The following is a 23372-nucleotide window of genomic DNA, read 5'->3' on the forward strand; positions in this document are numbered from 1 at the left end:
GGTCAGGGGTGACGGGGGGGGTCAGGGGGTGATGGGGGCTGGGGGCGGGGGGGTGAGGCACGCGCCCCCCGCCCCTCGCGCCAGGGCGGTGGCGATTGGCGGCCGCGCCCCGTGACGTGGCGCGAAGGGGCGGGGCCGTAGCGATGGCGGCGGCGGCGGCGGCGGCGGCGGCGGCGGAGGGTACGGGCCAGGGCGGGGGGGTTCGGTTCGGTGCACTCTGACCCCCGACCCCTGACCCCCGACCCCTGACCCCCGACCCCGTTGCAGGCCCGGCGCGGCGGAGGCGGCGGGAAGCGGCGGGGCGACCCCCGGGTCCCCCCCTTCCCCCCCCCGAGGACCCCGGTACCGGTCCCAGCCTGGCCCGGCGCCTGCTGGGCTTCGAGCTGCGGGACCTGGCGCGGTGGCACCGCTTCGTCCGGCTGCTGCACCGGCCCGCCGACCCCGCCGCGCTGGGGGCCTTCCGGGGGGCCTTCGGTGAGGGGGGGGCTCCGGGGGAGTGGGGGGCTTCGGTGAGGGGGGGCCGGGGAACCGGGGGGCCTTCGGTGAGGGGGGGGCTCCGGGGCACTGGGGGGACTGGGGAGACATCGGTGAGGGGGGGCTCGGGGGGACCGGGGGGTCTTCGGTGAGGGGGGGGCTGGGGGGCCTTCGGTGAGGGGGGGCTCCGGGACACTGGGGGGACTGGGGGGATGTCGGTAAGGGGGGGGCTCGGGCGAACGGGGGGGGTCTTCAGTGAGGGCGGGGCTCCGGGGGGGGGGGGCACCAGGGGGACAGGGAGAGCGGGGGCTGGGGGGTTCCGGGGGGCACTGGGGCTTCGGGAGGGGGGCTGGGGATCCCGGGGGGGGGGGGGGCCCACGTCCCGGGGGGGGCCCAGGCACCCAGGCCCTGACACGTCCCCAGCAGAGCAAAGGTTCCGGTGGGGGGGGGGTCAGTGCCCGCCCGGCCGCCCCGGCCCCCCCCCCCCCCGCCCCCCCTTCGCAGGGCCCGGCAGCGGGGGAGGGAGGTGGTGCCCGGGTGGGGGCGGGGTGCCCGGGTGGGGGCGGGGTGCCCGGGTCGCTGACCCCCCCCCGCCCCCCCAGGGCTGCTGATGGCGCTGGACGTGCCCCAGGAGCGGGGCCTGGGCCAGCTGGAGGCGCGGTTCCTGGAGGGGCTGGAGCTCTGCCGCTTCCCCCTGCTGCCCTTCCTGCGGCCCCTGCCCCTCGACTGGATGTACCTGCTCTACGCCACCATGTTCCTGGGTACGGGGGGCAGCGGCGGGCACTGCGACTGGGACTGGGAGGGGCACGGGGACTGGGGTGGGCACGGGGACTGGGACTGGGAGGGGGAGTGGGACTGGGACTGGGGTGGGCATGAGGACTGGAACTGGGAGGGGGAGTGGGACTGGGGTGGGCACAGGGACTGGGACTGGGACTGGGAGGGGGAGTGGGACTGGGGTGGGCACGGGGACTGGGACTGGGAGGGGGAGTGGGACTGGGGTGGGCACGGGGACTGGGACTGGGAGGGGGACAGGGACTGGGATGGGTGCTGGGACTGGGACTGGGGTGGGCACAGGGACTGGGACTGGGAGGGGGACTGGGACTGAGGTGGGCACTGGGACTGGGATGGGGACTGGGTCTGGGGTGGGCACAGGGACTGGGACTGGGACTGGGGTGGGCACAGGGACTGGGACTGGGAGGGGGACTGGGACTGGGATGGGGACTGGGACTGGGGTGGGCACAGGGACTGGGACTGGGAGGGGGACTGGGACTGGGGTGGGTGCTGAGACTGGGACTGGGGTGGGCACAGGGACTGGGACTGGGAGGGGGACTGGGACTGGGACTGAGGTGGGCACTGGGACTGGGATGGGGACTGGGTCTGGGACTGGGGTGGGTGCTGGGACTGGGATGGGCACTGGCACAGGGACTGGGACTGGGGTGGGCACAGGGACTGGGACTGGGGTGGATACTGGGACTGGGACTGGGGTAGGCACAGGGACTGGGACCGGGATGGGTGCTGGGACTGGGATGGGTGCTGGGACTGGGATGGGTGCTGGGACTGGGATGGGCACTGGCACTGGGACTGGTGCTGGGGTAGGCACAGAGACTGGGTATGGGACTGGGTTGGGCAGAGGGACTGGGATGGCCATGGGGAGCGGGACTGGGTTGGGCAGAGGGACTGGGATGGCCATGGGGAGTGGGACTGGGTTGGGCAGAGGGACTGGGATGGCCATGGGGAGTGGGACTGGGTTGGGCAGAGGGACTGGGATGGCCATGGGGAGCGGGACTGGGTTGGGCAGAGGGACTGGGATGGCCATGGGGAGTGGGACTGGATTGGGCACACGGACTGGGATGGCCATGGGGAGTGGGACTGGGTTGGGCAGAGGGACTGGGATGGCCATGGGGAGTGGGACTGGATTGGGCACAGGGACTGGGATGGCCATGGGGAGTGGGACTGGGTTGGGCAGAGGGACTGGGATGGCCATGGGGAGCGGGACTGGGTTGGGCAGAGGGACTGGGATGGCCATGGGGAGCGGGACTGGGTTGGGCAGAGGGACTGGGATGCCCATGGGGAGCGGGACTGGGTTGGGCAGAGGGACTGGGATGGCCATGGGGAGCGGGACTGGGTTGGGCACAGGGACTGGGACGGCCATGGGGAGTTTGACTGGGACTGGGATGGCCATGGGGAGCGGGACTGGGTTGGGCACAGGGACTGGGATGGCCATGGGGAGTGGGACTGGGACTGGGACGGTCACCGGGAGCGGAACCGGGGGCCAGGACTGGGAGCGGTGACAGGAGCGGCGGTGCCGCAGGGGCGCTGGGTGTCATGGCGGGGTGCTGCTACCGCCTGAGCTGCGTCGCCTTCCTGGGGCCTTACTGGTACCTGCTGCTGCTGGACAAGACCTCCTGGAACAACCACTCCTACCTCTACGGGCTCCTGGCCTTCCAGCTGGCGCTGCTGGGCGCCGACCGCTACGGGTGGGCACCGCCGGCACCCCGGGGGCTTCGCGGGGTCCCCCCCCCGGGTGCCCGTAGGGGATACGGGGTGGGATGGGGGTCACTGCAGCGCTCCGGGGGTCCTGCGAGGTGCTGAGGTCGCTGGGGTGGCAGAGCTGGTGTTCTCTGGGGGGGGGGGTGCAAACTCCGGTGTCACCCGTGGTACTGTGGGGTGGCACAGGGATCCCTCCCACTGTACTGGGGTCCCTGTGGCTCTGTGTCCCCAGGTCCTGGGGTCCCCCCATAGCACCAAGGTCCCCTGGCTGTGGGTCCCCAGGGGGTGGCACAGGCCCTGGGGTCCCCTGTGGCAGCAGGGCATCCATGGGGTGGCACAGAGCCCGGTGTCCCCTGTGGCACCAGGGTCCCCATGGGGTGGCACGGAGCCCGGTGTCCCCTGTGGCACCAGGATCCCCTGGCTGTGGGTCCCCAGGGGGTGGCACAGAGCCCGGTGTCCCCTGTGGCAGCAGGGCACCCATGGGGTGGCACAGAGCCCGGTGTCCCCTGTGGCACCAGGGTCCCCTGGCTGTGGGTCCCCAGAGGGTGGCACAGATCCCAGTGTCCCCTGTAGCACCAAGGTCCCCTGGCTGTGGGTCCCCAGGGGGTGGCACAGGCCCTGGGGTCCCCTGTAGCACCAAGGTCCCCTGGCTGTGGGACCCCATGGGGTGACAAAGGCCCCGGTGTCCCCTGTGGCACTAGGGCACCCATGGGGTGGCACAGGTCCCGGTGTCCCCTGTGGCACCAAGGTCCCTGTGGCACCAGGGTCCCCAGGGGGTGGCACAGGTCCCGGTGTCCCCTGTGGCAGCAGGGTCCCTGTGGGGTGGCACAGAGCCCGGTGTCCCCTGTGGCAGCAGGGTCCCTGTGGGGTGGCACAGGTCCCGGTGTCCCCTGTGGCAGCAGGGTCCCCGTGGGGTGGCACAGAGCCCGGTGTCCCCTGTGGCAGCAGGGTCCCCGTGGGGTGGCACAGGTCCCGGTGTCCCCTGTGGCAGCAGGGTCCCTGTGGGGTGGCACAGGTCCCGGTGTCCCCTGTGGCAGCAGGGTCCCCGTGGGGTGGCACAGGTCCCGGTGTCCCCTGTGGCAGCAGGGTCCCTGTGGGGTGGCACAGAGCCCGGTGTCCCCTGTGGCACCAGGGTCCCCGTGGGGTGGCACAGGTCCCGGTGTCCCCTGTGGCACCAAGGTCCCTGTGGCAGCAGGGTCCCCAGGGGGTGGCACAGAGCCCGGTGTCCCCTGTGGCACCAGGGTCCCCAGGGGGTGGCACAGGTCCCGGTGTCCCCTGTGGCACCAAGGTCCCTGTGGCACCAGGGTCCCCAGGGGGTGGCACAGGTCCCGGTGTCCCCTGTGGCAGCAGGGTCCCTGTGGGGTGGCACAGAGCCCGGTGTCCCCTGTGGCACCAGGGTCCCCGTGGGGTGGCACAGGTCCCGGTGTCCCTCACATCACTGGGGGTCCCCACGGGGTGACCCCAGGGTTCCCCATGAGGTGGTGACACGTGTCCTCCATGGCACTGACAACAGGGTGACAGTGGCCTGCTCACCCCCTTTCTCCGGGGGTCCCCCCCGTGTCCCCGCAGGTCCCTGGACGGGCTCCTCCGGCCCCAGAAGAGGAACGCCCACGTGCCGCTGTGGAACTACGCCCTGCTGCGCGCCCAGGTGGGCGCCCGGGGTCCCCTGTCCCCCACCCCGCACGCCTCGGGTCCCTCCGGGACCTCCTCTTACCCCCTCCCCCCCCCCCCCCCAGATCTTCATCGTCTACTTCATCGCGGGGCTGAAGAAGCTGGACGCCGACTGGGTGGGCGGCTACTCCATGGGCTCCCTTGCCCGCCACTGGCTCTTCGCGCCCTTCAAGTGAGGATGAAGAGGGTGACGGGGGGAGGGTGACAGGGTTAGCGTGAGGATGAGGAGGGTGGGGGGGTGGGGATGGGGTCAGGATGAGGATGAGGAGGGTGATGGGGCAGGATGAGGATGAGGGTAACGGGGCAGTGATGGGATGAGGATGAGGAGGGTGAGGGGCAGTGATGGGGACAGGGTGAGGATGAGGAAGGTGAGGGGGGGTGACGGGGTGACGATGCGGAGGGTGACGAGGAGTGACGGTCGAGGTGAGGATGAGGAGGGTGACGGGGCGATGGGGCAGGATGAGGATGAGGAGGTGACGGGGCAGTGATGGGGTGAGGATGAGGAGGGTGATGAGAGCAGTGACAGGGTTGAGATGAGGATGAGGAGGGTGATGGGGTGATGGGGATAGGGTGAGGACGAGGAGGGTGATGGGGTGAGGACGAGGAGGGTGATGGGGTGAGGACGAGGGGGGTGATGGGGTGAGGACAAGGAGGGTGATGGGGTGAGGACGAGGAGGGTGATGGGGTGATGGGGACAGGGTGAGGATGAGGAGGGTGACGGGGTGAGGACGAGGAGGGTGGGGGGATGGGGATGGGGTCGGGATGAGGATGAGGAGGGTGACAGAGTGATGGGGCAGGATGAGGATGAGGGTGACGGGGCAGTGATGGGATGAGGATGAGGAGGGTGAGGGGCGGTGATGGGGACAGGGTGAGGATGAGGAGGGTGATGGGGCAGCGATGGGGTGAGGATGAGGAAGGTGACGGGGCAGTGATGGGGTGAGGATGAGGAGGGTGAGGGGCAGTGATGGGGTGAGGATGAAAAGGGTGATGGGGGGGGGTGACAGGGTTGAGGTGAGGATGAGGAGGGTGACGGGGTGATGGGACAGGGTGAGGATGAGGAGGGTGAGGGGGGGTGACGGGGTGACGATGAGGAGGGTGACGAGGAGTGACGGTCGAGGTGAGGATGAGGAGGGTGACGAGGAGTGACGGTCGAGGTGAGGATGAGGAGGGTGATGGGGCGATGGGGCAGGATGAGGATGAGGAGGTGACGGGGCAGTGATGGGGTGAGGATGAGGAGGGTGAGGGGGGGTGATGGGGTGAGGATGAGGAGGGTGGGGGGATGGGGATGGGGTCGGGATGAGGATGAGGAGGGTGACAGAGTGATGGGGCAGGATGAGGATGAGGGTGACGGGGCAGTGATGGGATGAGGATGAGGAGGGTGAGGGGCGGTGATGGGGACAGGGTGAGGATGAGGAGGGTGATGGGGCAGCGATGGGGTGAGGATGAGGAAGGTGACGGGGCAGTGATGGGGTGAGGATGAGGAGGGTGAGGGGCAGTGATGGGGTGAGGATGAAAAGGGTGATGAGGGGGGGTGACAGGGTTGAGGTGAGGATGAGGAGGGTGACGGGGTGATGGGACAGGGTGAGGATGAGGAGGGTGAGGGGGGGTGACGGGGTGACGATGAGGGTGACAAGGAGTGACGGTCGAGGTGAGGATGAGGAGGGTGACGGGGCGATGGGGCAGGATGAGGATGAGGAGGTGACAGGGCAGTGATGGGGTGAGGATGAGGAGGGTGAGGGGGGTGATGGGGTGAGGATGAGGAGGGTGATGGGAGCAGTGACAGGGTTGAGATGAGGATGAGGAGGGTGATGGGGTGATGGGGACAGGGTGAGGACAAGGAGGGTGATGGGGTGAGGACGAGGGGGGTGACGGGGTGAGGATGAGGAGGGTGATGGGGTGATGGGGACAGGGTGAGGACGAGGAGGGTGATGGGGTGAGGACGAGGAGGGTGACAGGGTGAGGACGAGGAGGGTGATGGGGTGAGGATGAGGAGGGTGAAGGCCCCCCGCCCGCAGGCTGGTGCTGTCGGAGGAGATGACCAGCCTGCTGGTGGTGCACGGGGGGGGGCTGGTGCTCGACCTCTCCGCCGGCTTCCTCCTCTTCTTCGACGCCACCCGGCCCCTCGCCCTCATCTTCGTCACGTACTTCCACTGCATGAACTCCCAGCTCTTCAGCATCGGTGAGGCACCGGCGGGGGGGACACACGGCACCTTCCCACCCAGAGCCCCCCCAGCCTGGGCAGGGGCACCCAGGCACCCCCCAAAACACCCCCATCCTGGGCAGGGGCACCCAGGTACCCCCAGAGCCCCCCCAGCCAGGTCAGGGGCACCCAGCCACCCCCCAAAGCACCCCCATCCTGGACAGGGGCACCCGGGCACCTTCCCACCCCCCCCAAAGCACCCCCAGCCAGGGCAGGGCACCCTCAGAGCCCCCCCAAAGCACCCTGAGCCTGGGCAGGGGACCCCTGGGCACCCCCAAAGCACCCCCAGCCAGGGCAGGGGCACCTGGGCACCCTCCCACCCCCCCCAAAACACCCCCAGCCCAGGGCAGGGCACGCTCAGAGCCCCCCCAAAAGCACCCTGAGCCTGGGCAGGGGACCGCTGGCCACCCCCCAAAGCACCCCCAGCCAGGGCAGGGGCACCCGGGCACCCTCCCACCCCCCCCAAAACACCCCCAGCCCACGGCAGGGCACCCTCAGAGCCCCCCCAAAGCACCCTGAGCCTGGGCAGGGGACCCCTGGGCACCCCCTAAAGCACCCCCATCCTGGGCAGGGGCACCCGGGCACCTTCCCACCCCCCCCCAGAGCACCCTGAGCCTTGGCAGGGGACCCCTGGGCACCCCCAAAGCACCCCCAGCCAGGACAGGGGCACCCGGGCACCCTCCCACCCCCCCCAAAACACCCCCAGCCCAGGGCAGGGCACCCTCAGAGCCCCCCCAAAACACCCCCTGCCTGGCCAGGGGCACCCCAACACCCTCCCCAACACCCTGGGGGTCCCCAGGGTGCAGTCGGGGGGTCCCTAAGGGGTGTCCCCCCCCCCAGGCATGTTCCCCTACACCATGCTGGCCAGCAGCGGGCTGTTCTGCCACCCCAGCTGGCCCCGCCGCCTCTGCGCCCGCTGCCCACCCTGGCTGCGGCGGGTGCTGCCCAGCACCCAGCCCCCCCGGCCCAGCCCCGACTGCCACTACGGGGGCCGGGGGGGGCGGGGGAGCCTTCGGCCTCGCCAGCATCTGGCCGCCGCCTTCACCCTCCTCTATGTGCTGGAGCAGCTCTTCCTGCCCTACTCCCACTTCATCACCCAGGTGGGGGGGGGGGGGCAGAAGGGCACTGCCAGGGGGCATTTGAGGGGGGGGCAGGGGGCATTTTGGGGGTGAGGGGGCATTTAGGGAGGGGGAAGGGGCATTTTTGGTAATGGGGGGGGGCATTTTTGGAGATGGGAGGGCGTTTTTGGGGGTGAGGGGATGTTTTTGGGGGTGAGGGGGCATTTTTGGGGGTGGAAGAGGCATTTTTGAGGCCGGGGGGCATTTTTGGGGGGCGAGGGGGGATTTTGGGGGGTGAAGGGACATTTTTGGTGATGCGGGAGGCCTTTTTGGGGAGATGTGGTTTATTTGGGGGGATTGAGGGGGCATTTTGGGGGGGCGAGGGGGCATTTTGGGGGAGATGGGGGTTATTTTGGGGGACGTGGGGGGTATTTTTTTTAGGACACGGGGGCATTTTTGGGGATGCTGGGGGCTGCGGGGCGGGGGGGGGAGGTGGCACAGGGGCAGTGCCGAGGCGCGGCTTGGGGTGAAGGCAGTGCTGGGGGTGGGGGGGGGGGGACTTGGGGACAGCATGGGGGGGGACACAAGCATGGGGGGGGGGGACAACAGGGGGGGTAAGGACTGGGGGGAAGCATTGCCATGGGAGGGGGCTCACCCAGGGGATGAAGAAGGTGGTGGGGGGGTCCCCTATCCCTTGTCACTGTGGGGTGGGGACACCGCTGTCCCCTGGTGTCACCCCCACCTGTGTCGTGTCCCCCCCCCAGGGCTACAACAACTGGACCAACGGCCTCTACGGTTACTCCTGGGACATGATGGTCCACTCCCGCTTCCACCAGCACGTCAAGATCACCTACCGGGACGGGCTCACCGGGGAGGTGGGCTACCTCAAACCGGGGGTGAGCGGGGACCCCGGGGCAGGGTGGGGGGGGGGATATGAGGGGGGGTCCCCATCACTGTGACACCCCCGCCGTGGGGTAGGTGTTCACGCAGAGCCGGCGCTGGAAGGACCACGCGGACATGTTGAAGCAATACTCGACCTGCCTGAGCCGCCTCCTGCCGCGCTACAACGTCTCCCAGCCCCAGATCTACTTCGACATCTGGGTTTCCATCAACGACCGCTTCCAGCAGAGGTTTTGGGGGGGCAGACAGGACACCCCCACGCAGTTTGGGGGGGGGGATGCAGAGGGGGGGGTGTTGCTGACGGCCCGTCCCCCCCGTAGGTTGGTGGACCCGCGGGTGGACGTGGTGCGGGCGCCGTGGTCCCCGTGGAGCCCCACGCCCTGGCTGCTGCCGCTGCTGCTGGAGCTGTCGCCCTGGCGGGAGCGGCTGCAGGAGCTGGAGAGCCGGCTGGACGGACACACGGACGCCGTCTTCATCGCCGACTTCCCCGGTAGGCGGATGGTGGTGAGGGGGATCCCCTGGGGTTTGGTGGGGAGGGGGCACCCACCTTAGCGGGGGCGCCGCGGGGCTGCACCCCCTCTTTTCCAGGCCTGCACCTGGAGAACTTCGTCAGCGAGGACCTGGGTAACACCAGCCTGCGGGTGCTGCGGGGAGAGGTGCTGGTGGAGCTGGTGGAGCAGCGCCGCAACCGCTCCCTGCGGGAGGGCGAGGGGATGCAGGTGAGGGTTTGGGGGGGGGCGAGGGGGTTTGGGGGGGGTCCCCCAGAGCTGCTGACACCCCCTGCCCCCCAGGTGCCGGCGGGGCAGTACCACAAGGTGCACACGGTGTCGCCGGAGCCCTCCTGCTATATGTACCTCTACGTCAACACCACGGCGCTGGCGCTGGAGCGCAACCTGACGCGGCTGCAGGAGCTGCGGGAGCGAGTGCGCAACGGCACCGGTGAGCCCCGGGGCTTGGGGGTCTCGGGGACCCCCTCCAATCCCCCCCCCCCGCTAAGCTCACCCCCTTCTCCTCCCCGCAGAGAAGGAGCCGCTGCCCCCCGAGCTGCGGCCCATCCTGGGGGAGCCGCTGGCGGCGGGGGCCGTGGCCGACCCGGTGGTGACGGCGTTCCTGCGGCAGCAGCGGCGGCTGGAAGAGCAGAGCCGGCGGCGGGAGGCCGGCCTGGCCCAGCGCTTCCTCCGCTTCCTCCGCAAGAAATTCTACCTCTTCCGCCGCAGGTGAGGCCCCAAAATCACCTTTTTTTTCCCCCCCCTCATTTCCACACCCCCCCCCCCCATTTATTGACCCCCCCCCTCCCAACTCTCGCAGCGCCCTGATGACCTGCATCTCCCTCCGCAACCTGGCGCTGGGCCGGCCGCCCCTGCAGCAGCTGGCGCAGGAGGTGACCTTCGCCAACTGGCGCGGCGAGGAAGAGGAGGCTCGGCCCGAGGGCGGCAGGGAGGGACAGGGGGGCCCCGAGCTCTGAGCACCCCCAATAAACTCAATTTTTTTAAGCCCCACCCCCCGTGCCTCAGTTTCCCCCCCCACCCCGGGTGCAGATTGAGACGGTTACGGTCAAACCCAGCAAATTTTATTGAGATTTCTTTTTTAGTTTCTTTTTGGAATTGGTGAAATTCGAAACAAATGTAATAAAACCTCCAGAAAAATATTAAAAGAAAGAAGAAAAAAAAAAAAAAAAAAAAAAACCAAAAGAGAAAGCCCCCCGCCGTCACCCCCACCCCACCAAGGCACTTCTGGGGGCACCGGCCCCCCCCGGGACGGGCAGGTAAACAAGCCGGCTTCTCTGTACCACACCGGCCAAATGCGCCGCGGTCCCGGGGCCGGGCAGCCCCAGCGCTTGCCTGCCCCTCTCCCCCCCCTCCATCAATAAACCCGATTTCCCCTTTTTTCACCCCGATTCGGAAACCGTCTGGGTCTCCTTGGGGTGGGGGAAAGGGGGCTGGAGGGGGGTGAAGGTGCTAGGGGGGGGGCTTTCAGGAAAATCAAGAGCTGCCGTCTGAGCCCGGGGGCTTCTCTGTACTCACGCCCCGCGCCTCAGCACACAATAAATACACCGCTAGAAAAAAAAAAACGTTCAAGTATGAAGGGCCAAATCCCTCCCCTTTTTCCCCCAAAAATATATATTATAAAGCTCGGCTGAGCCCCCCCCACCCCCCCCCAACCCCAGCGCCGAGCTGGGGGCGGGAAGGGGGGGGGTTGTGCAGTTGTGGAGTCACTTTCAGCTTTCTTATAAAGAAAAAAAAAAAAAAAAAAAAGAACCATAAAACATTTTCCTCCGGTACCAAACCCGCACGGGGGATTTGGGGGGAGGGGTGGTGGTGGGGGGGGCGGTTTTAACACCATCCCCCACCCCCCCACACCCCAAAACGTGCATCCTCCGAGAGAAGAGAGGTTTAAAATCTTAATTTTGTTAAGAACAAAACCAGCACCAGCGAGGTCCCGGCGGGAAAGGTGGGGGGGAGGGAGTCAAAATGTCATCCCCCCCCCCTCCCCCGCCACGGCAGCGGGACGGTGAGAGTGGGGGGGGGGGTGGGGGAAGCGCTCGGGGGCTTTTTGCCGTCTCTGAGCTCAGACGTCACACCAGATTTTTGTTTAAAAAGAAGCCGGAGGGATCGGCGGCCACGGCCGGGGAGGGGGGGGGGAGACGGAGGTGGGGGGGGGCTCAGGGAGAGGCACGAGGCCGCGCGTGGTCCCCACGCAACCGAAACGATGGCGAGAGAGAGAGAGAGAGAGAGAGAGAAGTGGAGGGGGAGGGGGGACACGGGGCCAGGAGAGCCTGGGGGGCCGAGGAGCTCTTTCCCCCAGAGCCCGCGAGCTTCTCTGTAGCCTACGCCCGCAGGAATGGGGGGAAAAAGCCTAACAAGGCTTTTTTTTTGTTTTGTTTTGTTTTTTGTTTTTTTTTTTCAGTATTTTAGTTTTTTGGGAACTTCCCAAGGGAAACTGTCCCTACCAAAGTGGCCATAGGCTGCGGTCCTCTGATAGAGGGGCTTCTTCAGATCCAGATCCCTGGAATATACAAGTCCTCAACTCAGTAAAGAGGATCCGGTCGCACGCTCGCCCCTTCCCTGCCTGGCCGGGGGGTCTGCGGCGTCGCCTCCGTCTCCTCCCCATCCCCGGGGGGCGGTTGGAGCTTCCCCGGTTGCCCCCCCCCTCCAGCCCCCCAAATTCCCGAGAAGCCGGAGAAGCTCCAAGCGCTCGGCTCTCAGCGGATACTTACCCCCGTCCGCGCCCGAAAGCGCTTTTATCTTCCGGCATAAGCGGCTCTCCTTGCCGGTTCCAGTCGCACCAGGCGGTGACCGCGGCTGCTCCGGGGCCGGGGAGGGGACCCCCACACGCTGCCACCGCCCCGGTGTCCCCCCCTCTTTCCTCTCCCAGCGGCGCGTGTCCCCCCCTTTCCGGCGCCCGTTACCTGACGATCACCCCGGGGCGGAGGTCGAAATTCTTCTTGACGATCTCCAGCAGCTCCCGCTCGCTCTTCTGGGAGGTGCCGTAGTGGAAGATGGAGATGGACAAGGGGTGGGACACCCCGATGGCGTAGGAGACCTATGGGGGGGCACAGATTAAGCCCGAGGAGCCCCCCCACTGAAAGGACAGGGAGGGGGAGACCCGCCCGCACCCACCTGCACCAGCACCCGGCGGCACAGCCCGGCCTTGATCAGGGACTTGGCCACCCAGCGCGCGGCGTAGGCGGCCGAGCGATCCACCTTGGTGTAATCCTTCCCCGAAAAAGCGCCGCCGCCGTGGGCCCCCCAGCCCCCGTAGGTGTCGACGATGATCTTGCGACCGGTCAGACCGGCGTCACCCTGTGAAGGACATCGCCGTCACCGTCGTGCCGCCGTCGCGTCGCCACCGCTTCACCGAAAAAGGCGCCGTACCTGGGGGCCGCCGATAACGAAGCGGCCGCTGGGCTGGAGGTGGTAAATGGTGTCGTCGTCCAGGTACTTGGCCGGCACCACCGCCTTGATCACCTTCTCCTTCAGCGCGTCCCGCATCTCGTCCAGGCACACCTCCTCGTCGTGCTGCACCGAGATGACGATGGTGTGCACCCGGATGGGGATGACGGCGCCACGGTCCTGCATGTACTGCACCGTCACCTGCCGGGGGGGAACGCCGGGGCGTCAGGCGGGAGGTTTGGGGACTCGGAAGCGGTTTTGGGGACACCCCCCCGCTGAGGCGGCGGCTCCCAGTGAGGTCCGTCGGGGCCCTCACCTGCGTCTTGGAGTCGGGGCGCAGCCAGGGCAGGGTGCCGTTACGCCGCAGCTCGGCCAGTTTGGCGTTCAGTTTGTGGGCCAGGACGATGGTGAGGGGCATGCACTCCTCCGTCTCGTCCGTGGCGTAACCGAACATCAGGCCCTGCGGCAGAGGGAGGGGGCGATGAAGTCACGACTCCTCCCGGCTGAACTGCGGCGGCTCACGCGGCGCAGAGACTCACCTGGTCCCCGGCACCAATGTCTTCCTCGCTGCGGTCCAGGTGGACGCCCTGGGCGATGTCGGGCGACTGCTGCTCCAGGGCCACCAGCACGTTGCACGTCTTGTAGTCGAAGCCTGGGGCAGAGCGGAGGCTGCGGTGAACCCGGCGCGCCGAACCCTACACCGGCGCGAGCCGGTGACCCCCGCCCCGGCACATACCTTTGGAGGAATCGTCGTAACCGATGTGCTTGATGGTGTCCCGGACCACCTTCTGGTAGTCGACGGCGGCCCGGGAGGTGATCTCCCCCGCCAGCAGGATCATCCCCGTCTTTGCCACCGTTTCTGAAGGAAAGGAGGACGACGTCAGCGCCGGCGTCACCCACCTAGCGCTGGCGTCACCCACCCAGCGCCGGCGTCACCCCACGTCCCCAGGGAGCGACTCACCGCAGGCCACTTTGGCATCGGGGTCCTGCTTGAGGTGGGCGTCCAGGACAGCGTCGCTGATCTGGTCGCAGATTTTATCTGGGGGGGGACACAGAGAGCGGGATGCCGTCACGGCGGCGCGGCACAGCCCTTCCTTCCTGAGCCGCTGTCCCTCGGCGCAGCCGAGCCCACGCTAAGCCGGGAACTGGAGCCGCGGCCAAGCCCAAGCCTCCCCTTAAGCCGGCAGCCTCCCGTGGCGCACACAGCCCTCGCCTTGTCCCCGCGCTGGGTTTTTAGCCTGGAATTTCAGGCATTTACCAGTTAAGCTCCAGTTACAGTCAGGTCAGAGCTTGGGCTCAGCCACCTACGGCATCGCCGAAGGGGACCGGCACCCCCTTCTCCAGCCCCGGCTTTCCAAATCCGGAGCGTTCCGGCCTCCCGGCAGCTCTGCCCCCAGCTCCCGGGGGGGGTGCCCGGTGCCGGCAGCTGCCCTGGCGTGCGCCCAGCCAGCTCCCACTGGATACCCAGTTCCCTCCAGTACCCGGGATGTTTTATTCTGGGAGAGGGAGAGCCCCCTCCTGCTCCCGGAGCTTCCCAAGGGCCGCTCGGGGAATAAGCAACTTCCCTTGGACTGCGGACGTCCTTGGCAGTGACCTTTCGAGCCGGATTCGGGAGAGGATGAGGCAGCGCCTCGCTGGGGCGAGGGGAGGAGGCTCCCCCGGCCACTTCTTGGGGTGCAAGAGGGGAGGGAACGGACGGAACCCACGCACGGTTGCCAAACTCCTTATCCCTCACGGCAGCGCGCGATCTCGGGTACGGGGAGCCCTTCCAGCAAAGTGGGGGAGAAGGAGCCCCAAAAGTACCCCCAGGGTTTTGGTTACGCCATCGGGCAGTGTGGGTGCCAGCGGGCGAGCTGGAGCGAAGGGAAGCCGGGATGGCTGGCTGGGAGTCGGGGAGCACCCAGGCGGTGGGTGCTGCAGGTTTTCCAGTCATGTGCCCCCAACCGGCGAGCACAAAGGCAGGGTGGGAGCCCGGCACGCCACGGCACTGCGCCGAAGCGAGGCCTGGGAGCTCGGGGGGACCCTAAAGCAGCCCCCCACGGGGGTCCCCACCCTCCAGCTGTTTGGGGAGGGGGCAACATCTGAGGAGCCCTGGGTGGGCGGGCAGGGTGCTCCATCAGCCCACCGCTGGGGGGGGGGGGGGGCGGGAGAGCCGGGTACACCCCGTGGGGTGGGGTGGAGTGGGGGGGGGAGCAGGGTGCTCTGAGGACGCTCAGCTGCGTGGGGGAGGGCCCACGGGGCGAACCGGGGACGCTACGGGGGAGGGGACACACCGGGTCCCGCCGCCCCGCGGGAGCTGCTTAGTCACGACTGAGTCACGGCGGCCCCCCCCCCGCCACCCCCGGTGCGTGGCGTGGCGTGTCCCCTGTGTGTGTGCCCCCCTCCCCCCCCCCCCACGCGGGAAGCACGTGCGCGCCGGGGCCCGCAATGCGGCGCGCGCCGCCCCGCACTGCGCGCGCGCCCGCTGGCGTCACCGGCCCCCACCCCCCACCAACCTGTCCGCCAGGACCCCCCACCCCCACCCCCGCCGGGCGCGCCCCCTCCCCCCTCCTCCTCCACCTCCTCCTCCCCCCGCCCGCCCCGAGGCTGCCGCGCGCCGCCGGGCCGCGCCTGCGCGCTCGCCGCCCCGCCGCGGCCCGCACCTGGGTGCCCCTCGCCCACGGACTCGGAGGTGAAGAGGAAGGTGCCCTCCTCGATGAACACCTCGTGGAAGCCGTTGAGTTGCCCGTTCATGGCAGTAGCGGAGCGGCGGCGGCGGGCGGGAGCGCGGGCGCGGCGGGAGTGCGAGAAGCGACGAAAAGCTGCAACGGCCGCGGCGGACTGAGCGCGACACCCGCCGCCCCGCCTCTATTTATACCCTCCTGGCCTCGCCCCTCCGCCTCCTCCCACCAATGGCGAGCGCCGAACGCGCCGCGGGGGCGGGACGGCGGAACCACCGCCGTCGGGCGGGGGAGGCGGGTTACGTAACGCCGAGCGCGACCTCCCCCCGCTGGGGCTGCCCCGCGCCCCCCGCGGCCAACCGGGCGGCCAACGGGGCCGAGAGGGCGAGCAGGCCGTCTCGCCTTCTCCCAGGGCGCGGCGGGGCGGGCGGGAACCGGCGTCCCCCTCAGCTCCCCCCCCGGTGCGGCCGCATGGAGCCTCCCGCGCGGCCCTGCGGCGCGGAGCGGCTGGCGCATGCGCCTTGTGGCGGCGCGGAGTGCGCATGCGCGGTGCCTCGTCCGCGGGCGGCGAGGACGGCCCCTCCCCGCCGCCGCCATCTTGCGGGCTGAGCGGCCCCGCCATTGTGCGGCCTTCGGCCCCCGCCGCCCCCCGGCACCGGCTGCCCGCGCCCCGCCTGGGCCGCCCGCTCGTCCCCCGCCCGAACGCTGCCCGCCCCACCCCAACGCCTCCCGCCGCCATCTTGTGACAACAGCGGAGGCACCGCCATGGCCAAGGGCGCGCAGGCCAGCCAGGCCCTGCCAGCCGGTACCGGGTCCCCGGGACCACCCGAGGGGCTGCGGCCCGGTGGGACGGGGCTGAGGCGGCGGCGGGGCGGTGGATGGCACCGGGCGGTGGATGGCACCGTGACCTCTTGGCGCCTGATGCAACCGGCCGCTGGTGTTGCCAGTGCTGGAGCCTTCCCAGCTCCCTCCTCCTCCTCCACCGCCAGCGGCCTGCGGCACCTGCCCGGCTGCCGGCCCGGCGCGGCCCCTCCCAGGGTCAGGCGCCAGCACGCGGAGCCCCAGGAGCCGGGTCCTGGCGCCGGCGTCTCCCTGGTGTGCCAGGATGGGCTGGGCAAGGACCTGCGTGGCCAGGACAGATGGACGCCCAGGCCCTGCATATGTGGGACAGACAGACAGACACCCGGGACCCATGCACCCAGGACAGACGGACACCTGGGACCCACCTGCCCAGGGTAGATGGACACCCAGAACCCAGACACCCAGGACAAAAATCTCCTACCCCAATACCCAGGACAGACAGACACCTGACACCCATATGCCCAGGACAGACAGACACCTGACATCCATATGCCCAGGACAGACAGACACCCGGGACCCCAATACCCAAGTCAGATGGACACCCAACACCCATATGCCCAGGACAGACAGACACCCAGGACCCCAATACCCATATGCCCAGGACAGACAGACAGACAGGGACCCAGACACCCAGGACAGATGGACACCCAACACTCATATGCCCAGGACAGACAGACACCTGGGGACCCAGACACCCAGGACAGACAGACAGACACCCAGGACCCCAATACCCATATGCCCAGGACAGACAGACAGACGGGGACCCAGAAACCCAGGACAGATGGACACCCAACACTCTCATGCCCAGGACAGACAGACAGATGGGGACCCAGACACCCACGTCAGACAGACAACTGGGACCCCAATACCCAGGACAGATGGACACCCGACACCCACATGCCCAGGACAGACGGACAAACAGACAACTGGGCACCCAGACACCCAGGTCAGACGGACACCCAGGACAGACAGACACCTGGGACCCACCCGCCCAGGGCAGACAGACACCCAACACCCATATGCCCAGGACAGACAGACAGACGGGGACCCAGACACCCCGGACAGATGGACACCCAACACCCATATGCCCAGGACAGACAGACAGACGGGGACCCAGACACCCCGGACAGATGGACACCCAACACTCATATGCCCAGGACAGACAGACAGATGGGGACCCAGACACCCAGGTCAGACAGACAACTGGGACCCCAATACCCAGGACAGATGGACACCCGGGACCCACATGCCCAGGACAGACGGACAACCTGGGGACCCACACGCCCCGGGCAGACGGACACTCAGGACAGTTGGACACCCGGGACGCACACCCCCAGGCCCCACACCCCCAGGGCAGACAGACAGACGGACAGATCCTCCCCCCCCCCCCCCGCACCACCCCGTGGGCCCCTCCCCAAGCCGCCAGCGGGGCGGGGTCCGGGACACAGCAGAGCCCCGGCCATGTGGGGCCGGGGAGGGGGGCGGAGCCCTGAGGCACGCCCCGCCCCTGCCACCGCCTATTTGCATAGGGGCCGGACCGCACAGCTCAGGAGCTTATTTACATACGGGGCGGGGACAAATTTGCATTGGGCGCGGGACAGCGCCGCGCTGGCACCCACCGCCCGCAGCCGGGGGTCCCGGTTATCCCCCCCCCAGCCCCCACCCGCTCCCCAGGGAGCCCCAACAACCCCCCGACACCACCGGAGAGGTGTGGTTTTTGGATTTTTTTTTTTTTTTTTTTTTTGTAAAAAATGGTTTATCCCTTCCATTTTTGTATAAAACCCAGGGGAGCAGCCGAGCCCCTCACCCACCACCCCGACTGCCACCCCCCCCACCAAGGTACAACTTCGCATCAAACTTTAAATCTAAAGCCCATACCAATGTTTCCTACAGTCAATCACCTATGGTCTTCCTTTGAACTATTCCTTAAAAAAAAAAAAAAATTCCACATATCCCCAAGATTTCTTCTGTCCCGGGCACAGTACAACGACAGGAGGGAACGGGTCGCTTTGTTTGGGTTTTTTTTTTCCCCCCTCTCTATGCCGTTTTTTGTTGTCCCTTCTTTCCAATTAGAGACTTGTGGATATGTGGGATGACGCCTGCCGAGAGAAGAGGAGGATTCCCGTCAGACGCTCCCAAAAAAGCTCCCCCCTCCCCCCGAAAAAAAAAAAAAGCTCTGAGAAATCTTCGATTCCCAGCGGAGTTTTGCGATAACCCGGCATGAACATTTCCTCCCGCGCCATGGATCACGCTCCGGTTGGATCCGGGAAAGCAGCGAGCCTCCGGTATTTCTCACCGCTCCCAAATTCCCATATATTTTCCCATATTTTCTTCCCCCTCCTCTCGCTAAAATTCCCAGTTAGGGATAGGAAGGGGGCAGGGGGGGGGGATGACACCCACCTCCACCAGCAATGGTGGCTTTGATCAGTGAATCCAACTCCTCATCCCCACGGATCGCCAGCTGCAGGTGACGGGGAGTGATCCGCTTGACTTTTAGATCTTTTGAGGCGTTGCCCGCCAGCTCCAGCACCTGCCGAGAAATCGGGAAGAGACTCGGGATCCCGAGGGAAACGATTTTTTGGGTGGTTTTTTTTTTTTACCGGACCAAGGCAAGCGCAGGGACGCACCTCAGCGGTGAGGTACTCCAGAATGGCGGCGCTGTAGACGGCTGCGGTGGCTCCCACTCGCCCGTGGCTGGTGGTCCGGGTCTTTAAGTGCCGGTGGATCCGGCCCACAGGGAACTGGGGTGGGAGCAATCAACACTTCATTAACACCCTATACATTTGCATAATTACACCCCCTGATTTTAGCCCACCCTGCATGTCTATGGCTTCCAGGAGCTCCTGTAACAACGTTAACGTGGGCTTTAACGAGGGCGCAGCCGAGGGAGACACAGAACCCACTCAACGGCAGATCCCACACGTTTCCCGTGGGATTTCATGATAATTATCCCAATTAATCCTCACACCCTCTCTGTAGGAGAGAGGGATCCTGCCTGAGTCAGGAGTCAGCCGGGAGCAAACAGCTCCGGGGTCCTTGTCGCTCCATAATGACAACACAAATCACAAAACATGAAGTTTTCACCCAAAAAAAAAAAAGGTTTGGGGCAACCTGTCCCCCAGAACTGGAAGTTTTACTCAGAAATTCACATTTTACGATGAGATCGGGGAACCAGCGGGCACGGTCGTGCCTTACCTGCAGGCCGGCCCTCTGCGAGCGCGACACCGCCTTTGCCTTGGCTTTCCCACTGTCCTTTCCAGCCTTGCCACCAGCCTGCAAGAGAGAAACGCGCCTATTAATTAATCTTAATTAATCCAGAGAGACCTGCTGCGCTGTAATCCAGAGGCAAACACGCTCTCTGCCGCTGCAAGAAACTTGTGGCCTCTCAAAGGACCCGAAAAGAGGCGAATTCGAGGGGTGCGGCAACTGCTTTATCGCCCCGGGTGTCTCTCATTTCCTCCTACCGCTATTCCCATTATTTTCCAGAAAAATGCCAAACGGGAGGAAACCAGCCCAAAGAACCCCGGGGTTTTTTTGCAGTGGTTGTGAGAACAGTTTGATTTCAGATTCGTTTTCTCCGCTCCGAAGGCAGGCGCTGACATAGGCCGCGCGGCAGGATACTGTTCCTGAGCGTAGGAATTTGCAACCCGGCCCTGCAGGATTCAAGGGCAATTCCCTTCCTGCTCCGGAGCGGAAAATCATCAGGGAGCCCCAGAAATCACGGATTTAATGAAAATCGTGTTGCGGGGAGCGGCTAAAACCCTGAAGCGTGAGAATTTGGAAGGTACCGAGCAATGAGGAAGAATCAAACGTGGGTTTGCCAGGCTCTCGCACCCATGCTGTAAGGAATCGATTGATTCAAGGGATATTGAAAGAAACCGTGATGTCACTAAGAGCTAACGAGAACCGCTTCTAACGAAGGCGAGAGTGGCAGGCGGTGCAGCAGGGCAGTCGGAAAGAGCCCACGTGTGTTTTTTACCAGAGGGAAAAGGGAGAAGTCTCTCAAAGATGGGAGTAACATTTATCGGCCGTGCAGTACCCAGACCTGCTGTTACCAACCCAAAATCTGGCCCGTTTAAGAAATGACGGCAATTAGAACCCCCAAAATTAAGTCTCCCGGCCCGCGATGAGCGGAGAAGCCCCCGTACAGGCACCGCGAAGGGAAAGCGGAGCCCTAAAAGTATCCATACTTGTAATTTTTACACCACATATTGATCCCACAATGCCAACACAATTCCCATCCCCTCTGAAAAAGGGGGAATTACGTCTCGCCGTGAGGGAGCTGAAAGCTGCCACCAGCCCTTCCCCCTCATTCGGAAGGAACCGCAGGATCCAGAGATCCCCAGGAGACCAAGGTGACGCGAATCGAGCGTATTAATCCTTAAAATAATAAGACACCGGCTTAACACGGGGATGTCTGAGATCCGCGTCCCATCCCAGCGAGGTGGGAGTTAACACCACGCGCTGGCACCAGCGCTGGCCCCGTTTAAACTCAAACATTGAAAAAAAAAAAATAAATCGCAAGGGGAAAATATGTAATCTGGAGGCAATAAAACAAGTGGATCGGAGCTGGGCGAGGTTGGCAGGAGAGCCGGGAGGTGGGATCCTCCCCGTGGCAGCGCCGGGGCTGCCAGCGGAGATCCGGCTGCGGGAATGCTGGCACCCGGCAAACCCGCTCGGCATTTTGGCAGCCGACGCCGGGACAGGAGCGTCTTTAGAAGCAGTTGGCTCTCGTTCGTTAGGAGAGCGGCCGAGGGATGACTTGGATGTATCCAGAAAGGCTTTGAAGCGCCGACTCAACACTTTGCTGCGGTGAAGCATCAGGAGTTACTTTTATCAGTAGAAAACGTCACTCAGTAAAACTTCAAAAATCAGGAAGGGGGATGTGGGGATATTTCCTCGCTCTAGAAATAAAAGACAGCTCTGGGAAAAGCCCTGGCTGTTCACACCGAGGGCTTTTATCAGCCAGCTGTGAACTTTCCCACTTCTCTGTCAAGTTTTCCAGCTGGCAGCTGCCCGCCTGATGATTCTTTACGTGATATTTGACTAAAAAGAGGGAAGTCTCACAGCGGAAGTGCCGAGGTTTGCCTCCATCTTCACCAACGTCTAAACCCTCTGTGGGGTTGAAGAGGAAACGCTGCAACAGGTTCCCACAGCCGAGCCGCCACCGGCTCCCTGCGGAAGCTCATCCCCCTCCCGGCCACGGTCCCGGCGGAGAAGCGAGGGCTCCTTGACCAACGTCACGTTCGCAGCGCGGGGATTTCCTTCTCTTCCTCGGGATGCGGCGCTCTCGGGGCTCAGTCGGGTCGGAGACAGCGGCGATTCGCTTCTTCATCCGGAGGGGACCGCGCTGACAGGCGCAGGAACGCGACGTCGCCTTCCCTTCTCCCCACGGAAGTCGCTTGCTGGAAGCACGTTCCCACACCGAAACCGCACCGGATTGAACGCGCTGGGTCTCTCGCAGCCAGCAAGCAGCTTTTTTTTTTTTTTCCTTCTTCTTATTTCAAACAGGACTAAAATACTTCAAAAAGCAACTTTTTATCTATTGCCACAAGATATCCTCCAGCGCCGGCGAGGGTTGCATAATCTCACAGACCATTTCCACATTAACCCTTAGCGATCGGGGCCCTTATCTCCCGCTCGGGAACCTCCTCGTATCCTAAGTGACAGTTACAGACCCCGCAACCACAAGTTTCAGTTGCCAGGCCACGCGAACGAGGCACCAGGGAGGATTAAACCCCAGCCTTCTCCCCTTACGGAACCAGACTTTTCCTTGGGAAGCCACCAGCGAGCTCTGCCGAGCGCCAACGCGCACGGAGATGTCGGTTAGAATCCAAACCGTTGAAATCAAACGTTCCTCGGGGCAGGGGCTACCTGGGGAAGGCGGCCGGGCCGCTTGTCAGACGTCCTTCAGGCCACTCGCTCCTCGCTCAGCGGGTTTTACGCCCGTGACAGTCAGTTCGTTATCACACAATCAACTTTTAAAATATGTAAGCGCGACAAGTAGCTTTAAAAGAGGCAGTTTCCTTCCAAACCCGTAACGGATGAAATAAAGGCACTCACGGCGTCCCCCAGCTCCCCCGGAAAAGCTTTGACAGCCCGAGGGAGTCACCGGCTGCGCCGCTCGCCTCCCGCCGGCCCGATCGGCGGGGCCGGGCTTTCGGGAAGCGGCCCAAATCCTCTCCCGAGGGGCCTCGCAACGAGATAAAAGTCGGCGAGAGGCTTCGGTTACCCAACGGCGGCAGCCCCGGGGAGCGCGGGGAGGGGTTGGGGTGCAGCGGTTCTCGGCGCACCTCCAGGCGCCTCGTCAAGGGGAGGCTGCCGGGGAGCCCCTCGGGAAGGGCAGGGAGCGGCGCCGTGCCCAAGGTCACGGATCCGGTGACAGAGCCCGGCACAGGAGCCGCCCGTTCCGCACCCCACCCCCCCACCCCGCCGCGGCCCCGGCGTCTCGCCGAGCGGAGCCGCGACCCCGGAGGCGGCTCCCCGCTGACAGCGCCGGCTCCAGCCCCCGCCGGGCGCCCCTGTCACCTCCGGGCCTGCAGCCGGCCGCCCCGGCCCAGCGGCGCCTCCCGGCCTCAGCCTCCCACCGGCTCCGGTACCGGCCCCAGAGCCCCCCCAGAGGAGCCGGACCGAGCCCGCCCGCCGCCGCCGCCCCTCACCATGGTGTCGCTCTTAGCGTCGGCGCCGCCGCCTGTCCTGTGGTCCTGAGTCCGCGCTGGAGCCGCCTCAGGAGCCGCCAGACAATGACCCGCCCGAGCGCGAGGAGGGAGCCCGGCCTGCCGCGGCAGCCCCAAGCCAATCAAGGCGTCCCATATTTGTTTGAACATCCCGCTACCACCAATCCCGGCGCCGCTTCTTGGTCGCTCGCTAGCTCCGCCCCGCGGCCCGTTTAACGGCTGTTTTTCCTTTGCACACGGCACGCAGGGGTGAGGGCGGGGGGCGTGCCCGGCGGCCTCGAGCCGGTGGGCGGTGCAGCGGAGTGACGTGACCGTCTACCAATAGAAAGAGCTGACCGGCTGGCGAGAGGCGGGGCTGGGCGGACAGACAGCTCGCGGAGCCAATGGAAGGAGAGAAGCCTTTCCCGCCCATTCTCTCCCCCCGCCCCCCCGTGTTGTTTGTTTGCGCGGAGCGGGGGAGGGGGCGGATGCGGCGCTGAGGGGAGCGG

At 66.0% G+C, this 23372-nt stretch overlaps 3 protein-coding genes across 6 annotated transcripts; 1 reads left to right on the forward strand and 2 right to left on the reverse strand.

Moving 5' to 3' along the window:
• The first annotated feature begins 129 nt into the window (after positions 1 to 129).
• On the forward strand, positions 130 to 10864 carry GGCX (gamma-glutamyl carboxylase). Of its 3 annotated transcripts, XM_075174804.1 has the most exons (15): positions 130 to 180; positions 268 to 474; positions 1077 to 1235; positions 2786 to 2951; positions 4534 to 4612; positions 4701 to 4807; positions 6651 to 6814; positions 7676 to 7935; positions 8658 to 8789; positions 8872 to 9023; positions 9114 to 9283; positions 9382 to 9512; positions 9585 to 9732; positions 9815 to 10010; positions 10102 to 10864. In XM_075174804.1, exons 1-15 carry the CDS (start codon positions 144 to 146, stop codon positions 10256 to 10258), a joined length of 2265 nt encoding a protein of 754 aa, XP_075030905.1. In that variant the 5' UTR covers positions 130 to 143; the 3' UTR covers positions 10259 to 10864. The 3 variants fall into 3 exon arrangements, with proteins under 3 accessions (XP_075030905.1, XP_075030906.1, XP_075030907.1); XM_075174805.1 differs by lacking the exons at positions 130 to 180; positions 268 to 474 and adding an exon at positions 535 to 542; XM_075174806.1 differs by lacking the exons at positions 130 to 180; positions 268 to 474 and adding an exon at positions 643 to 648.
• On the reverse strand, positions 10342 to 15518 carry MAT2A (methionine adenosyltransferase 2A). 2 transcript variants are annotated; one of them, XM_075174807.1, is made up of 9 exons: positions 15329 to 15518; positions 13648 to 13725; positions 13423 to 13545; positions 13226 to 13338; positions 13003 to 13146; positions 12669 to 12887; positions 12414 to 12596; positions 12203 to 12336; positions 10342 to 11799 (listed from the first exon to the last, which is right to left on the reverse strand). In XM_075174807.1, exons 1-9 carry the CDS (start codon positions 15417 to 15419, stop codon positions 11697 to 11699), a joined length of 1188 nt encoding a protein of 395 aa, XP_075030908.1. In that variant the 5' UTR covers positions 15420 to 15518; the 3' UTR covers positions 10342 to 11696. The 2 variants fall into 2 exon arrangements, 1 of the variants encoding a protein (XP_075030908.1); XR_012677457.1 differs by having other exon boundaries at positions 11703 to 11799; positions 12011 to 12336.
• Positions 15519 to 17921: 2403 nt separating this feature from the next.
• Positions 17922 to 23115, reverse strand: LOC142093519 (histone H2A.V). Its single transcript, XM_075174738.1, has 5 exons — positions 22867 to 23115; positions 19403 to 19480; positions 18835 to 18948; positions 18608 to 18737; positions 17922 to 18306 (listed from the first exon to the last, which is right to left on the reverse strand). The coding sequence occupies exons 1-5, from the start codon at positions 23032 to 23034 to the stop codon at positions 18245 to 18247; spliced, it is 552 nt and encodes a 183-aa protein (XP_075030839.1). The 5' UTR covers positions 23035 to 23115; the 3' UTR covers positions 17922 to 18244.
• Positions 23116 to 23372: the final 257 nt, after the last annotated feature.

This window comes from Calonectris borealis, chromosome 27 (assembly GCF_964195595.1).
Source record: "Calonectris borealis chromosome 27, bCalBor7.hap1.2, whole genome shotgun sequence".
Lineage (NCBI taxonomy): Eukaryota > Metazoa > Chordata > Aves > Procellariiformes > Procellariidae > Calonectris > Calonectris borealis.